Raw genomic sequence first — 18,435 nt, forward strand, 5'->3', positions numbered from 1 at the left:
TAAAATTAAATTAAAATGCAGAGCCCCCCGGACCGGTGGCCAGGACCCGGGCACTGTGAGTGCCACTAAAAATCATCTCGCGTGCCGCAGGTTGCCTACCCCTGCACTAGTTTAATTAACTAAACCACTCAGTACAGTCATTTTCTTTTAAAAAAAAAAAAAAAAAAGAGAGAGAGAGAGAGAGAGAGAATAGTTCAACTAGTCTTCGGATGTGGCTAACCCCAGCTGAGAGCAAGGGGTTTTCTGGCACCTTCTCTTTCCTGAGTTTAACTGTCCCTTAAGATCCTTCACTGGGCCATCTGTGCTTGTTCTAGAAAGGCACCTGATTATTCTTACCCCATTTAGAAACACTGGGCACAGATGGATTCACAGGTGTGATTTCTGCTTTTCTTTCAGGCCTATCAGTTTTCTGTTGGAGGTCGTTTGTCCACATGGCCTGCATATGCATCTGGGCAGGCTATCCTACAGAGTCGGAAACCCTGTTGTCTTCCAGAGGGGAGAAGGTAAGACTAGCATTTTATTATTAAAAGTGCTAGGAAAAACTGCACCATACAGCACTGAGTCTGGGAAATAGGCCCAGGATGTTCCAGGGTAGCAGAAATTGGGCTTGCCTACACCCAGGAATTATAGAACAAAATCACCACCGTTGCTACTCAGCTGCATCAGTGGGAACTCCAGTGTGTGGTGGGTTTTATGAGCCACAGCATTAAAGGGTAAGCGGGGTCTCCAAGGATCACAATGGGCATTTCGACTTCCTCTATGGTGATCTTCTCATCTGGGAAAAAAGTCCTGGCTTGCAGCTTCCTGAACAGGCTGGTGTTCTGAAATATGCGTGCGTCATGCACCTTTCTGGGCCAGCCTGCGTTAATGTCAATGAAATGCCCACAATGATCCACAAGCTCCTGGAGAACCGTAGAGAAATACCCCTTCTGCCCCTGGCCCATATGCAGCTTGCCTGTGTGCAACAATGGTCCCCCCCCGCCTCTCGCGGCACAGAGGCGCGGACATGTTAGCCTGACTGGGACAAGGAGCACAGTAGCTCTGCCAAGGAACCTGCGCAAGCGGATTGCCCAGCTTCTGCATGAGACCTCTGAAGAGATCACTGAGGCCGATTACCGTGATGTGAGAGAGGACATCAACACCCTATTCCTCACCTAGGCATGCATGCAGCCCTAACCCTTCAACCCTCCTTGCCCCAGGAGCCCACACTGAATAACTTCCTTCCCAAAATAAAAGCCGCTTACCAGGAACCTCCTCTGGTGTTTGTCCTTCCCCAAGCACCAGCCGCCATGACCGGCTACCTTCCTCCTGCCTTGAGAACGGCTCCTGGCTGCATGCATCTAGGGATGCCAGGGTGTCTTCCTCCTCAGCACCCTCACTCCCACTTTCCTCCTCCTCCCTTGTTGAACTGGGCTCTGAAGTGTCCATGGTGGTCCTTGGAGTGGAGGTGGGGTCACCCTCAAGTATCGCGTCCAGCTCTTTGTAGAAACGGCAGGTTGCGGGGGCACCACTGGAGCGGCAGTTTCCCTCACGAGAGTTTGCAGTAGGCATTCCGCAGCTCCTTCACTTTAACCGTGCACTGCAGTGCGTCCCGGTCATGGCCCCTTTCCATCATGTCCCTTGATAACTACCTAAAGGTATCGTAATTCCTACGACTGGAGTGCAGCTGGGCCTGGACAGCTTCCTCCCCCCAAACACTGATGAGGTCCAGCACCTTGCCATTGCTCCATACTGGGGATCGCCTGGCAGGTGGCGGCATGGTCACCTGGAAAGATTCGCTGAGCGCACTCCACGCCTGGCTGAGCAAACAGGAAGGGGATTTTCAAAATTCCCAGAGAATTTAAAGGGTGTGTCTGACAGTTGGTCACCTGAGGGCAGGGCAGTAGAGTTCAAAGTGATGACCAGAGTGGCTAGAACAGGCATAGTGGGACACTTCCGGAGGCCAATCAGAGCACATTAACAGACCAGGGCATCCACATGGGCACTGCAGCACTCCAGTGGGGGCGCATCAAACGTTATTCCACTCACCGAGGTGGAGTACCAGGAGCGCTCTAGCCGCGGAGTCCGGGCGCTCTACGTGCCTTGCCAGTGTGGACGCGTCGTGAGTTAGAGCGCACACGACGCGTGTGCTTTAATGCACTGTAACTCGCAAGTGTAGCCATGCCCTTAGAGACTAACAAATTTATTTGGGCATAAGCTTTCGTGGGCTAAAACCCACTTCATCAGATGCATGAAGTGAAAAATACAGTAGGCAGGTATAAATATGCAGCATGTGAAAAGATGGGAGTTGCCTTACCAAGTGGGAGGTTAGTGCTAACGAGGCCAATTCAATTAGGGTGGATGTGGCCCATTCCCAACAGTTGACAAGAAGGTGTGAGTATCAACAGAAGGAAAATTATTTTTTATAGTGACCCAGCGACTCCCAGTCTTTATTCAGGCCTAATTTGATGGTGTCAAGTTCGCAAATTAATTCTAGTTCTGCAGTTTCTCGCTGAAGTCTGTTTTTGACTTTTTTTGTTGAAGAATGGCCACTTTTAAGTCTGTTACTGAGTGTTCAGGAAGGTTGAAGCACTCTTCTACTGGTTTTTGAATGTTACAATTCTTGATGTCTGATTTGTGTCCATTTATTCTTTTGCATAGAGGCTGTCCAGTTTGGCCAATGTACATGGCAGAGGGGCATTGCTGACACATATCACGTTGGTAGATGTGCAGGTGAACGAGCCCCTGATGGCGTGGTTGATGTGGTTAGGTCCTGTGATGGTGTCCCTTGAATAGATATGCAGACAGAGTTGGCAGCGGGGTTTGTTGCAGGGATTGGTTCCTGAGTTAGTATTTCTGTGATGTGGTGTGTAGTTGCTGGTGAGTATTTGCGTCAGGTTGGAGGTCTGTCTGTAAGCGAGGACTGGCTTGTCTCCCAAGGTCTGTGAGACTGAGGGATCATCCTTTAGGATAGGTTGTAGATCCTTGATGATGCGCTGGAGAGGGTTTAGTTGGGGGCTGTAGGTGATGGCTAGTGGCGTTCTGTTACTTTCTTTGTTGGGCCTGTGCTGTAGTAAGTGACTTCTGGGTACCCTTCTGGCTCTGGCAATCTGTTTCTTCACTTCCCCAGGTGGGTATTGTAGTTTTAAGAACACTTGATAGAGATCCTGTAGGTGTTTGTCTCTGTCTGAGGGATTGGAGCAAATGCAGTTGTATCCTAGGGCTTGGCTGTAGACAATGGATCTTGTGTAGGAGAGGACATCAATCTCCCTGGATACTCAATAACAGACTTAAAAGTGGCCATTCTTCAACAAAAAACCTTCAAAACCAGACTTAAGAAACTGCAGAACTGGAATTAATTTGCAAACTTGACACCATTAAATTAGGCCTGAATAAAGACTGGGACTTGCTGGGTCTCTACAAAAAAATAATTTTCCTTTTGTTGATACTCACACTTTCTTGTCAACCATTGGGAATGGACCACCTCCACTATAATTGAATTGGCCTCATTAGCACTACAAAAAGTAATTTTCCCTCTGTTGATATTCACCCCTTCTTGTCAATTGTTGGGAATGGGCCACATTCATCCTAATTGAATTGGCCTCATTAGCACTGACCCCCCCACTTGGTAAGGCAACTCCTGTCTTTTCATGTGCTGTATATTTATACCTGCCTACTGAATTTTTCATTCCAGGCATCTGATGAAGTGGGTTTTAGCCCATGAAAGCTTATGCCCAAATAAATGTGTTAGTCTCTAAGGTGCCACAAGGACTCCTCATTGTTTTTGCAGACTCTAAGAAGCTTTGATGGTATGATAATTAAGAGGTCTGGGAGATTTTAAATGTAACTGTTGTTAATTAGCACAATGTAGCAAGTATGGAAGAGGGGATAGGAAAAAGGCACCCTTGTCCTAGAGAGCTCTCTGTTTCCTGCACAAAGAACTCAGATTTTCTCTGAGTCATCTGAAACTAATCAGTTGGCATTTATTATCTCCTGATACAGCACCCCCAGCCTGGCTTTCTATACCAAAAAGGTGTCCCAGTGGGGGAGACATACTGTAGGTGGCTGAAGAATCCTAATGTCAGCATGCCAGGAATAGCCCTACCCCCAAGGGGAATGCCTTTACCCCACCCCCCATTTCCAGACCTTTCAGGCCTTTCCCTGGGTATCTCGCCTAGGCAGTCAGGCGCTTTCCAGGACAGAGTTGACTACAACTCCTGTCAGCCAACAGAGCAGGCTCCAACCAGAACAAATTCGATTGATGTAAATAAGTGTTCAAGTAAATTTGGCTGCATCTGAACCCTGTATTGCTGGTGACTGGGAGTTGTCACCTCCCTGCAGGCCAGCAGCTTGGCCAGTCAGCCAGCCAGGACACTGGAGGCTAGCCCTGGTTGCGAGGTTAGTAATGGGAAGTGGGTTGGTGCAAGGCGAGGCGCCGCACACACACGGAGGAGCAGACAGACAAACTCTCTCACACATGCGCACACACACTTTCTCTCTCTCACACACACACCTTGATGAGAACTCCAATGCCAGATTGCCAGATCTCCTCTAGTTTTGAGCCTAGATGGGAGGACAGAAAATGTAATGGGGGGAAGACCTGCTCTCTGCCTCAAATACACACTGTACTCCAGACTGACACAAATAGAGATGGACTCCAATACTTCTTTTCACAGATATTCAGCAGGGAAAAATGTGAGTCTCTTTGTAGTGCAACCTATATACGAGGCACAGCCCTGTTGAACCTGAGCTGTGTGGGCAAATCTGGCTGGGTGGCAAACGAATCTGCCGCTGTTCCTTTCAGCCACTCTCTCATATTGGAAAGATGTACCGCCACAGTAAAGTGATCCACTCTAAAGCTATGGGGGGTGGGAGGAGAGAACCCTAGGGCTCATTGATTGTAAACCATAGATGTGGTAGAATTTTGCCTGTCATTTTCTGTCTGTCTGCAGCAAGAAACAGGCTTCTCTTACCATTGCAAAACCACGATACCTGGAGGAGCTGGAATGCTACCTAAGGAAAGAGCTGCAGTCTCTGGACCTGACTAAAGAGAACGCTCAGGAACTTAAGCTCCAGGTCTGATGGAAGGGAGACACTGGTGAATTCAAACATCAGTGCAGAGTGGGATGGATTTTTTTTTTTTTAACTGGCCATTCATAGGTTCCTTAAAAGAAAAGCAGATGGAAAGAGAGGACTCTTTGGCCAGTGCTGAATGAGAACTGGCTTTGCTTGGCACTTTAAAGCAATGTGCACAAAGCAGTGTAACTGTGCTCTGATGATAACACTGAGCACCTCCTAGAACACTTCAGATTTTCTTGAGCAGCCACTACCTCATTTCTCCATTGGTTTTGGAAATGTGACTGGGCCCCAGAATGCAACTCGTGGGCCAAATGCAGTTGCTGAAGTTCCAGACTATGGCCTTGCACTACTATGATACAAATAAACAGGTCCCACACTTGACCAGGACCCCATTCTCCCAGGCCAGGGTTCCAAGCGTACAGATCAGGGGCCAGATCTGACCCCAAGACCCATTTCTCCAGCCTCATGCGAGATTGGGCATGGGTCACTGAGTCCCCCTCCTCCGGCTGAGCCCCTTTGTAGAGCCTTGCTGACAAATGTGCGCAGTGGAGAGGCTTCTTCCTTCTCTCTTCCCTGCCCCTGCTGAGCCCTGGCCTCCGAGGAGTGGCTGCTTCTCCCGGCCTCCCCTTCTGCAGATCAGATCACCCCAGGTTCAGGGAAGCAGCTCTTGCTCTACTCTCCCCACTCACACAGTTTGGGGGTGAGGAGACAGAGACAAATCCCCAAAGGGGCCACAAGAGAGGGGAAAGAACCCCAGTGGGGGTGAGGGAAAGGGTTGGGTGGAGGGGAATAAAGAGAGGTAACTGGACAGAGGGAAGGAGGTTTCATAAATGAGAAATTTCTTTAAGTGAACCCCCCAACTGCCTCAGTAAAGGGGTCCAGTCTGCAGTCAGACTGGGAAGCCCTTCCTGGTGCATGGTACTCCAGCCCAGGGACACCGACTGAAAGGGACTAATTTCCACTCCCTCTCAAATGAGTTTGACCCTCTTGTGCAGAGCACTGACCATACAGGTAGGGAGAGAATCCCTGCCCAGCCGCCCTTAGTGTCTAAATAGACAACACTGACAATGGGGCAAAGCAGTGTCTCTTTTCGCTTATCTTTAGTACGGAGGCACACCCCATGGTGATTAGAGAGTTCAGCATGCAGTGGGGATGTGAGGAACTCTGAGGCACTGCCAGGAATGCCTTTCTTAGTTAAAACGAAATGAATAGAAGAAAATAGAAGTAGTTCGTTACAGAGATGTCTACAGGAATATAATCCCTTTACAGTTACCTGTTACTGCTGTAGCTGTTCTGCTTGGCAGTAAATGTCTGTACTAAACAAGGGAAAAGTTATAAAAAAGACCAAATTACTTAGTTTCATGTCCAGGTCTAACTCTATAGTGGCTTGGAATTTTACATGGAATTTGGTGTCACTAGATAGCTCCTGTTCCAGGCTTTCAATGAATATCAAGCACTGGCACCAAATGTAAGGGATATTGGAGATATTGGGAATAAACATCATGTTATAATTATCTTGAACTCTAAGGGCAAACCCTGATCAGACACAACTGGCTCATATTCTGCAAATAACTTAGCTACCACACAGAACAAAACTTGCTTACCCCAAAACCTGAGGTCCTGTCAGCTCTGCTCAGACACTAAAGATCCCTTGGCATTTTTCATATGATTGGGGATTTGCCCTGGGATACTTGGCCAAACTTTCCCATTGCCCCACTGTCAACATTTCCCATTCTTGTCTGTCATTCTCCACCCCAGAGGTTGTTGCATTTCAATGGCAAAGCTGGAAGTATATTTTTTGTGACTTACTTTGGGATCCAATTCTCAATATGCAGATAATGTAATAGTGTTTATTTTATTAAAAAATTACAGTATTTTTAAAAGGATGTTGACAACTACATTATCTGTGCAGTCATTAACACAGCAACAGTGATTGCCTCAACAGCTAGTCCAAAGTTCTGGATAAGGAAAATGAACAGAGTCCTTGATAGTGCTCCCTTTCTCTCTCTCTCTGTCTTCTGTTAGCCTTATAGAGAGATCTTTGAGTTCTTCATAGAGGACTTCAAAACCTACAAGCCCCTGCTGTCTGCCATAAAGAATGAGTATGAAGTTACATTGGGTAAGATCTTGGATTCTGTTCTGCTGGGAGTAACAGTCATTCTAGACAGGTGGCTTTACACAGTAGATTAGCTGTATCGGATAGTTACAGGATGAGCAGTGGAGGCAGGCTTCAATGACAAAATAATAATAAATGGGCTCTTGTTAACTACCTCTTATACTTATTGTGAACCGGAGAGTCTGTCTGTCTAATGATCTGTTGGTTCTGCCTCACTGATAGAGAATTTCCACCCATCCATCTCCAGAATGGACCCAAGCCAGGCAGCAGCAGTGCCTCAACTCTGCCCCAGAAGGACCACTCTCATGGTGGAGTGGGCCGATGTTTTTAATTATGTGAATCCAATTGCATTGGAAACGAGGGTTGGGATAACACTTATAGCAGGGCAGGCAAAGACTGAAGTGACTGCTTCCAGGTAGATCCTAGTGTACATCAAACTTGTCCAGTGCTCAGAGGTCACAGCAATGTACGCTTTATAAACACTGCAGATGGATAGAAATAGACTAACCAGCCACTCATCTCACACAGGCCAGCGACCAGCTGTCAGATGGTAGAAGTTCCATCTCCATTGAAGCAGTGTCCTGGAGGTGAAATATTCGATGTCCCATTACCATTCCCCTGGACTAGCTAGTCCCAAAATCTTTCTTTGTGCAGCAGTATCCTGGATGGTGGCAGCAGGCTCTTAACTGGGGAAAGGAGTCCGTTTTAACTGTGAATTTAAACCATTAAGACAATTTCCCCATGAGCAGTTTGACCACCTCAATCTAGTGGTGATTTGGCTCCATGAGTTCCCTCCGTGGTCTGGGTTCCATGCCCCACTCAGGCCAAACTGTGTTGCTTCTTAAACATCTAAATGTAGATGTTTATTTTACCCTTCCATGTAAGTTAGGGTGCAATGTTCCCTATAGAGTCTAGGGGAACCCAACAACGTGTGTTTATAATACAACTATTTTTGGAAACCAAGTGAATACACTGGCTTGCCTGGAGAATCTAGCTGCCATGGTAACAAATGGATTTGGAAGCTTTAAGAATAAAAAGAAAACTGGAGCAGGAATATGTTGTTTTTTAAGTTTAGGGTGGGGATCCTGCCATCTCTCTCTGTTGTGAGGAGCTACCCACTTTTCCCTATTAAAGTTTTCCCCCTATCTATGAGCCTCACAGAGCCACCATCCATTCAACTAGAAGGGCTGGAGGAGACTATAATCAAGTGAGTTCTCCACCTCACTCTGTGCAGCACACACGATGGGCTATGACTCATTCCATTCCTAGGATTTGTCTTTATTCTGCATTTATGCAATACTGCATGTATACATATAAACCTTAGCGTGAGCCTGTCTGAGCTGGGTTTCTCCCTGCAGAACTTCCTGTCCCTCCTTCACATTCTCTCTTGCTGCAGAAGGACTTGCAGTCTTATGCTCCTGAATCAGAGCTAATGAGTCAGCACCAGTCTGCTGTCAGAGTGAGTCAGTAGAATAGCTCTGTACCTGAAGTCTGACTCTTGATCACAGGAATTTGGTTGCAGCAAGTCAGAATTACTCTTCAATTGCTTGATGGTTTGTATGGACTGAACAAAGAGACACCCCTCCCTATCCCAAGGGATAAGCATGCTATCTCTGTAGCTCTTCATCTCCTATTGAAACTGAAACCAAGCCTCTACTATGGCAACATACTTTGACTGTGTGTGCCACATTTTACATCATAGCCAGTTGGGCCTTATCTTGCTAGTGCGAGTGACTTGGCAGCTGTCTCATTCCCTATTAGCTCTTGTGAGTAACCAGAGCACACTAGGCTTGTGCTAGTTGGTGCGCTGTCTCCTAGAAAACAACTTTCTGAAGTAAAATCTCCTTGTGAACATGAAGACATTAAGCACGAGCCAGAAAATAAAGCTGTGGGAGCGAAGCTTCGCTGACCCCCACAGCTATTTGTACTAATTCTTAGAAACATTTAGCGTGGCTGCAAACTCCATAAGGACAAGAGCTCAGTGAGAGGGTCTGTCTTCACTGCAGAGTAAACTTGAGTTATCTGCACTCCAGATACTATCTCAAGTTAGCCTAGCTCAACTGAAAGTGGCCACACTGTAAAACAGCACTCGAGCTGTTGTGTCCTGACATTGGTGCCGCACTCACTGGTGTGTAGCACAGGGCTTTCTGGGGCCATGTACCGTGGTTTAAGCCAGTGGTCTCCAACCTTTTTACACCCAAGATCACTTTTGAATTTAAGGGCAACCCAGGATCTACCCCGTCCCTTCCACGAGGCCCTGCCCCTTCCCCAAAGCCCCACCCACTCATTCCATCCTCCCCCCCCCGCCCACCCTCACTTACTTTCACTGGGCTGGGTTTGGAGTTTGGGAGGGGCTGCGGGCTCTGGGCTGGATCTGAGGGGTTCACAGTATGGGAGGGGGCTCTGGGCTGGGGCAGAGTGTTGGGGTGCAGGAAGGGCTACAGGGTGCTGGCTCTGGGAGTGGGGGTCAGGGCACCGGTTTGGGATGCAGGAGGGGGTACAGGGTGCTGGCTCTGGGATGGGGCTCACTGCTGGGGTTTGGGCTGCAGCCTCCCGCCGGGCAGCACTTACCGCTAAGCCAGGGTCCCTCCTTACCCCGGCCCCACACCGCTCCTGGAAGGGGCCAATGTGCCCTTGTGGCCCCTGGAGGGGAGAGCGGGTGGCACATGGCTTCGCACGCTGCCCCTCTCTGCAAGAACCACCCCTGCAGCTCCCATTGGCCGCAGCTTCCCATTCCCAGCCACTGAGAGCTGCAGCGGCAGTGCTTGCAGGCTGGAGCAGTGCATGGAGGGAGACCCCTGCCCAGGGGGCCACGCTAGCCGCTTCTGGGATCAGTGTGGGGGCATGGCAGGCAGGGAGCCTGTCTTAGCGGCAGCCCCGCTGTGCCACCGGAGATCGTGATTGACTGGGAGATCCTCTAGGACCAGTTGATTGCGATCGACCGGTTGGTGACCGCTGGTTTCAGCTGAGCCGCTCTGTGGATCCTTCCACAGTGAATTGTCGGTTCTTTCTGGACACATGGGGAGAGTTGGAGGAAGGCATTGGAAGATTTAGGAGCACATGAGTGGCTTTAGCCTGCAGACACACAGCAGAGTGATCATCTTAGCAGCTGACAAGTTGCGCTCACTTGAGTTTTAGCTTATGGTCCTGGTGGGCCAACTCACTCGATTTAAAACCATCACCACCCTACAGTGAAGGGGTTTTGTGTGTGGACAAGACACAAGTGAAGGGCAACACTCAAGTTATAAACTGAGTTAATTTTGCAGTGAAGACAAGCTCACAATCTTTTGAAAGGACAACACTTTCCCAAGAGAGACTACTTGTCTCTGGAAAGTGACTGGTTGTGCTGAAGTGTCTAGATTCCACAGGGAATTATGAAGTTTAGAAACAGCAGGTGCAGTCTCCTAGTAAGCTCCCTGGTTACAGAGATTTTTTCAAAGCCAAAACGTAGCTGGGTGACTTCCACTACCTGTGTTGGAAAATGTGAGTAAAATAGCACGTGTCACCATAATGTCATGACTTAGGATGTTGTGTTGTAGCTGTAGTGTGCCGGTAACAGGAGTAAATGTAATCCTTTGGGTTACTACAGAAACTGGACTTTTCACTTTTCCTTGCCAACAGTCTGTTATCTGAACTCAGCTGATGAGAACTGGCAATGGCTGGACTCAGCATATCCTAGGACCCTCCCTACACAGGGCTTTTCACCACAGTCTGCCTCACTTGCACTAGCACAGCTCCACAAGTGGCAGCTGTCATGGTCTTACCCTCACTTGAAACTGGGGGGTTTCAAGTTGAGGACCAGCATGTATTCCCCCACCCTAAAATCCTAGGGTAGGTCCCCTTCTGGCTGCCACCACTCGGTCGATTCACGTGGGCCGAGACACCCCTGTATTCCCCCCTTCCTCTTTCCAAAGAGGTTCCCTGGGGAAACACAGATCAACTCACAGAGGGAGAAACCTCCCCCCTCCCCTCTCTGCCCGGAGATAAGCTTGTCTCACCACCGAGAGAGAGCTTCTTAGCCCCTCTCCCTGTATCCACAGTAGAGGGATTTAATCAAATCTTTATAGAAAGAATTTATTAAAAGAAAAACAAGAAAATACAGAATCTCTATGAGTCCAAGCTGGACACTCATAGGGTATAACCTTGCTAAGTTCTGGAGAGAATCCTCTCTCCTTCTCAGTACAAACAATACAGGCAGAATGAAGAATAATCAATAACAAACACACAGAATTGCAAACATAGGATTATTAGATGAGGACACAAAGTACCTTTCTAATACTCACTATCTTGACTAGAAGAAATTAATTAGTTCAGAAAGATGGAAACTTGCAGAAGACTTGATTCAAACATCTGGACCCTTGTAATTCCAAACGGCTAAGAAGAACACACACAGAAACAGAGGGAAAAAGTTCCCTCCTAGGAATTTCAAATTCTCTTCCCTGATTGGTCCTCAGGTCAGGTGCCTACCAGGTACTATGTTTTAACCCTTTACTAACTATTCATGACAGCAGCAATGGTGAGAACAGCAGTGTAGAGTTGCTGTAGGTGATTTTAACAGCACCTTCTCTAGACCTGCCCTGAGCAGGTGGTGAAAGTCCTGGTGGCTGGTTTACTCTGGTGCTCCCCACAGTGCTACTATGAGGAGAGCTGCCCCAGTGTACGTGCAACAGTGGGAAAACTTGACCAAAAAAAAAAAAAGACACCTCAGGGTAGTCACAACCCTGAGTGAAATCGCCTGCGCATCATTTTTAGTGATAGTGGGTTGAGAAATAGTGCCTCCTATTCTAGGACTGCATGCACTTTAAGTTGTAAAATGCAGAACATCCTACAGAATCTGTGCATAAATACAATGACAGGACATTGGTGGAAGAGAGCAAGTCGGACTATCTGGACCTCACCAGCAAGTCTTTCCTTCCATTCACTCCTCTCTCCAAAATGTACTGGCTCAGCACAGCAGTTACTATGGCAGAGCCCTTGCTGTGCTATCTGAGCTCAGTACACACGGCATCTTTGAGCAACTCCTTTAATCCTGGCAGCATTTGGTCTCATAAAAATAGGAAAGACAAGCAATCAAAACCCTCGGCATCTTACTGTGTGTTTGTAGCTGGAGTATCAGCAATAGAATAAGTGCTGTCACTATGTCTACCCCAGAGGTGAGTTTAAGAAAAAATGTATTTCAATGGAAGGTCCGAATTAGAGCAGAGCCCTTGGGTTCTTTCAGAGGAGTCAGAGAGCAGGGTGGGGAAGGCACGTGAGTCATCATGGGCAATCTCCTGGAGGAGCCAAAGGGAAGAGAGCCTGGTAGGATGGAGGAGCATCCTCAAAAGGGAAGAGAAATCATGATTGGGAGTGACCGGGTGTTCCTGACAGTCACTCCTAGGGGGGCAGCACACATGTGGCTGTGGATCTAGAGGCCGATATCTCCACCAGGAGTAGCATGGAGGATTCAAGCTGTCTCTCTGTGGTAGTGAGTGGGTAATGAGCTACCAGCTGACTCTACCACACCCATCTGCCATTCCTGAAATCCTGCCATTCCACTCTGGGAGATCTGCTAAAGCAAAACTTGGGGGGTGCTGGCCACCTCTGAAGAAAATCATGGGTGCTCAAAAAAAGCCAGAGATCCTTTTTGCATTTAGTGTTTGGAACTAATATAGATAGCAGTGAATTAAGATCAGCAGCCCACATGGAGCTTATACCTATAGGAAGAGAGATCAGCAGAATACAGTCCCTAAAGCTAGAATTCCAAAGAAAGCCAGCCTTCACTTGCTCACCATAGCAGGTGGAGGAAAAACTTGCTGGTTTTGTCCCAGATTCCAGTCTTGAACAGTAGGTCTTAGATAGGGCTATGGAATTTGACTCATCTGCCTATTGAATCCTTAATTACGAGGGCCCACCCTTTCCTCCTCTAGCTCACCTGAGGGAGAAGATCCGCTCCCTGGAGCCCTTGAAGGCAATGCTGGTGTCTGTGTCAGATGAGTGCACCCGGCAGATCGTGGCACTCCAGGAAGAGGAGAAGGCTGAAATAACGATGCTGAAGAAAGAGAAACTGTATTTGTTAAAGCTTATCGACAAAATGAAGGAGGAGAAGGGCTCCCTGCAGACTCAGGTAAAGTGGGATAGTGATCAACCAGATGTTTCCCACCCCAGCCTTATGCATCCAGTCCCAGACAGCCCGATCCTGCTCCCACTGAATCAATGGGAGCAGCCACAGGCTTCGTAAGGTGCTGATGATTTGGCGTGCTCAGCCTGATTCAGTGCTAATTCAGAGGTTTCCATCACAATGTTCCCTGCAGATGGCACGTTCCACTGTGCTATGCTGTCAAAACTCTTCTGAGTTGTGGGTGTAGGTTTGTCTTCCCTGATGCTTAATTTGTAATGAAAGAGATGTCAGGGCTCAACCAATTTTTTTACTTTCATAACTGACGTAGCAAGCCCAGGGCTGCCAGGGCTATGAACTGCCAAGCCTAGAGGTGCAGTGTTTTCCCCAGCCATCATGTCAATGCTTTTCACTGTGTCTGTGGACACAATACATGGGATGGGCACATTACTGACACGTGACAAAGCCACAAATGAGTTATTTAGATCCTCCCTCATGACTGTTGAGAAAAATATTTATAGCAACCACATAACAAAACCTATTAATCTAAAAGAGATCTAAAAACGGTCTTGATGATAAACACCAATGTCTCATGACCCTGCAGAGCTGGACGTGACTACTGAGTCCAGCTCTAATTTTCCCTCTTCCAGTGAGATGAAGATCAGACCACAAGAATCAGATATAAAGCGATGACATTTTTATGTATAGAAAGGATGTCCCTGGCCTGGATTTTGGGCAGATGGATTTTCTGTGGGAAATCCCCATTTAGGGGAGGAGGAGGAAATATTTAAAATGGCTGAAGTTGCCAAGAACTGTAGAATACTTGATGAGTCCCAGGGGAGGCGAGAGAGTGGGCAGAGAGCCAGTCAGCGGTGGATGGGAAATGCATTTGAGCTCATGGCTCCGAAGTGGGTCACATGACTCCCATTTCCATGTCTGTGTGTGGGTGTACTTGTATCTACCTGTCCATATTGTATCTATCATTAATTTTATTGTAGGTGATGCTGGTAGTGACACTTACAGCGAAGTATCAGAGGGGTAGCCGTGTTAGTCTGGATCTGTAAAAGCAGCAAAGAATCCTGTGGCACCTTATAGACTAAGAGACGTATTGGAGCATGAGCTTTCGTGGGTGAATACCCACTTCGTCGGATGCATGCATGTATCCAATGAAGTGGGTATTCACCCACGAAAGCTCATGCTCCAATACGTCTGTTAGTCTATAAGGTGCCACAGGACTCTTTGCTACACTTACAGCGAAGGCTGCCTAACATTTCCCATTTATAAGCTTTCAGTTGCTTATAACTTTGTCAAACAAACTGCTCAGGCTAGAATGTGAGGTGTCTGTCTGTCACAGGGGTGCACCTCCTTCTGGCCACATCTGGGGATTTGCTCTGCAAGGTCAATGCCACTTCCTGCAGTTGTACTCCAGCCCTCTTACTCCCTCAGGATTCATCTGCTCCCACTTTGTGGCTTGGTCCTCTGACCGAGGCCCTGTAGTCCTCCCCTCCCACTGTATCAACATCTCTCAGGACCCACTGTCCTAGGCAGTCTTCTCTTTCACTTCACCCTTAATGGTCCCACTTCTCCAGTGGCTGGTAGGGGAATCCAGCCATGCCCTCTACACGGGATTCCAGCCCAGGGACCTTACAACAACCAGGCACAGTCAGCACAGTCTTATCCCTGGGCTGCTTCCTACCTTGCGTCCTCTCACCTCAAGAGTGACTGCAGCTTCTCACTCTGCCACCCGCAGCTGCTCTCAGCTACTGAACTTTATACAGGCCTCTCTGTTTCTGTCCCTGTCCAGCAGAGCCTTGTCTCTAATTAGTCTGAGTTGCCCCCCCACCCCCTGCTCCTCCTCCAGTGCAGCCAAGGAGGTTAATTGGCCCATGTAGCTACCGTAACCCCTTCAGCCTTGTGTGGGGTTGTCATAGGTCTCACCCCCACTTAGAGCTGTTGGGTTCCAAAGTGGGGACCTGCCTTGGTTTCCCTCTAAACTAAAATCCTAGTTTAGATCTGGTAAAGCTGCCACCACCCAATCAGGTACGTGGATTGGGACACAGTCCTTCCCCAAAATCCTTGGGGATCCCAAGAGCCCCAAATCCATGGAGTTCTTACACCCAGGAGAAATAAACCATTCCCCCCTGCTTCCTCCCCCCTCCCTTTTCCTAGGAGAGATACCGGGAACCACTACAGAGGGATGCCTCCCTCCTCCCCTTTCCCTGAGAATCCACCCAAAGAAAGATCAACCAAGTCCTTTATAGAAAAGATTTATTAAAGAATAAAAAAGGAAAGTCACTGTCTCTGTAACCAAGATGCAAAAATACAGGGTCTAACTTATCAATCTCTGGAGAGAATTCCCCCTCCTTTCTTTCTCAGTAAAAGCAAAGTAACAGCAAACAGAAATAAAGAATTTCCTTCAGCAAACACACAATTGCAAATGTAGAAATCAAATTATAAGACTAATCCGCCTTTCTAATTAATACTCACTATTAGATAGTAGGAACTATTCCAAGAGAACTTGGAGACATGTCTGGCCTCTCTTAGATCCAAAAAGAGAACACTCAGAGCCAACAAGGAACACAGACAAAGGCTTCCCTCCACAGAGATTTGAAATTATCCTGTTCCTTGATTGGTCCTCTGGTCAGGTGTTTCTCAGGTTACTGAGCTTGTTAACCCTTTCCAGGGAAAAGAGACCTTAACCCTGATCTGTTTATTTATGACAGGGGTGGACACCCCATGCCCCATCACACTGCCTCATGTGGATTTTTTTTTAAGTTTCATCAAGAAGTGAGTTAAGCTGTTGTGACAAAGTGGGGATTTTCCCTTGTTATGTTGTATGTGAGCCTACGTGAGTCTTACTGTTTTGCTTGAATGCTGTGTGTGCCTCAGTTTCCCTGTATATTGCACCAATGTCTAGGTGGTGGGAATAAGGGGGTGTGACTTTTGCGGAGGCTGCTCCAGCTGCCTGCACCGATGCCCCTTCGTAACCTGAGACCCAGGAGAGGGATGCGACCAGGTGATTATTGGCCTGGGAAGCGAGACAAAGGCCAGAGCAGGAGCAACGGGCAGGGCAGGGGCCAGGCAGCTGGAAGCGGGTCAGTCTCCGCTGGCTTGTGACGCAGGGGAAGGATCAGAGCCCTGGCTCTGGGCTCCCCTCCCCACAGGATGGACTTGGTTGAAAGTCACTGATTTCTGTGCTAACAAGTTCTGTCCTATGCTGTGTTCCTGTTGACTAATAAACCTTCTGTTTTACCGACTGGCTGAGAGTCACGTCTGACTGCAGAGCTGGGGTGCAGGGCCCTCTGACTTCCTCAGGAGCCCTGCCTGGGTGGACTCGCTGGGAGAAGTGCACGGTGTGGAATGGATGCTGAATGCTCCATGGTCAGACCCAGGAAGGTCAAAGCTGTGTAAGCATCTTGCCCTGGAGACAGTCTGCTCAGAGAGAGGAGGCTCCCCCAGAGTCCTGACTGGCTTTGTATGGAGTAGTTCCAGAGCATCACCCCAGTGATTCCGTGATGGCTGTTTCTAAAAAAGAAGTTAGGAGAAAACTTCTCAAGCTTAGTCTTGAAGCCAGATATGTCTTTTGCCCCCACTACTCCCCTTGGAAGGCTGTTCCAGAACTTCACTCCTCTGATGGTTAGAAACCTTCATCTAATTTCAAGTCTAAACTTCCTGATGTCCAGTTTATATCCATTTGTTCTTGAAGCTGGAACTTGAATGGGGCAGGGGTGAGGAAGTGCCTCTTGCTGGCCTCATTAAAATCCACCCACATTTAGCTGACCTGTGATTACTGAGCATCACCATTTGCACCTGCTTAGCTAAAAGCTCCAACCCTTCCATCTGCACTGAGCGTGCTCCAGCCACACGGCGCTTCCTAACATGCTGTCCATCCACACTAAGCATGCTTCTTGCAGCCACAGAGCTAGAACTCCTGACTGGGGGATAGCGCAGCAGCTGCTGTCACCCCATTAGCCATGGGGAAGGCAGGGGTTAGAAAAGTAAATGTAAGTGTGGGAAGCACAGTTCCCTCTAAACGCAAAGGTCAAGCTCCCCCTCCTCTTCTTGGCTTGAAGGTGCAGCTCGCCACCCCATCCACCGTTCCTTGGCTTGTGCAGTGAAAACTCGCTCCTATTTCAGTCTATTTTAACCACTGGGGAAGGAGTTCTGGGCACCAGGCAGGCGCAGACCATGAGTTCCAGTCTCAGCTCCTCACAGACTGGTGCTAATGGTTCTGTGCACTTCACTGCCCTTCTTGATTAGCAGAGCCCCATGGCCCTGCATTGTACAGCTGGGGTAACAGAAAGGTTGCACAACGTCACTTCTGGCAGATCTGGGAATGGAAGCTGGGGCCAGATTCTCTGCAAGCCTCTCAGAGGTTCAGATTACGGGGGGATGGTGTTGGGGGGGTGGCACGGGACAAAGGTGGTTTAAGCTAACTTTGAATATGTACAATATTACAACCAAAAAAATGTAAAAGAATGCTATTAAGGTTGCAAAGTCAATCACTCAAAAGGAAGGAAATGCCAAAATGAATGCTGCCTTTGCAACCTTAATTTGACCCCCTGGTGCATATGCATTATGATACAGGCTGTAAGTACATGATCATGTGCTGTTTTCCAACACGAGCCTGCCTCATTCAGTGCACAGGGTGGACAGCGCTCTGGGAATGAGCAGCTATTCACTATTTTGTTTTCTCCTCATTGTTGTGTGTGTGGCCCCAGGCCTTATTTACTGCACACTATTCAAACACTGCTCTGAAGAGAGAACGATTAGTTTTCTCATGGGCTTTTCAACGATGCTCATCTCTACAGTATCTGAAAGCTTGAGTTCAGCCCACCATCCTGTCCCCTGCAGGTGAACAAGCTGCGGAAGAATGTGGCCAAGGAATACATGCGCTACATTAACGAGTGTGACGCACGCAAGCTGCTGCTAGCAGACCTGAATGAAATGCGCAACCAGCAGTTGGAAATGTCACTTCGCCAAGTCCAAGGTAGAGAAAGCAAATTTTTGTAAGAGCTTATCCTGCAGCAAGCCCCAAACCCCGAGCCACATAACCAGCATTGCATGGAAGACTCAGCACTCACCCGCTACTTAGCATAACAGGTATTCCGGGGTCAGATCCTGCAAGGTGCTGAGAGCCCTTAGTGCCTTTTGACTTCAGTGG

The 18,435-nt window shown here is 48.1% G+C and overlaps 1 protein-coding gene across 4 annotated transcripts in view; it reads left to right on the plus strand.

Moving 5' to 3' along the window:
- TSNAXIP1 (translin associated factor X interacting protein 1) overlaps positions 1 to 18,435 on the plus strand; it is a 57,011-nt gene that overhangs the window by 14,989 nt on the left and 23,587 nt on the right. For 3 of the 4 annotated variants that reach the window (XM_044987376.1, XM_044987375.1, XM_044987374.1), the window contains 5 exons: positions 397 to 503; positions 4,932 to 5,055; positions 7,084 to 7,177; positions 13,084 to 13,280; positions 18,126 to 18,261. In XM_044987376.1, coding sequence (XP_044843311.1) covers positions 397 to 503; positions 4,932 to 5,055; positions 7,084 to 7,177; positions 13,084 to 13,280; positions 18,126 to 18,261 — 658 coding nt within the window. The remainder of the gene's footprint in view (positions 1 to 396; positions 504 to 4,931; positions 5,056 to 7,083; positions 7,178 to 13,083; positions 13,281 to 18,125; positions 18,262 to 18,435) is intronic. The other variant, XM_044987377.1, reaches the window with a different exon arrangement.

This window comes from Mauremys mutica, chromosome 14 (genome assembly GCF_020497125.1).
Source record: "Mauremys mutica isolate MM-2020 ecotype Southern chromosome 14, ASM2049712v1, whole genome shotgun sequence".
Lineage (NCBI taxonomy): Eukaryota > Metazoa > Chordata > Testudines > Geoemydidae > Mauremys > Mauremys mutica.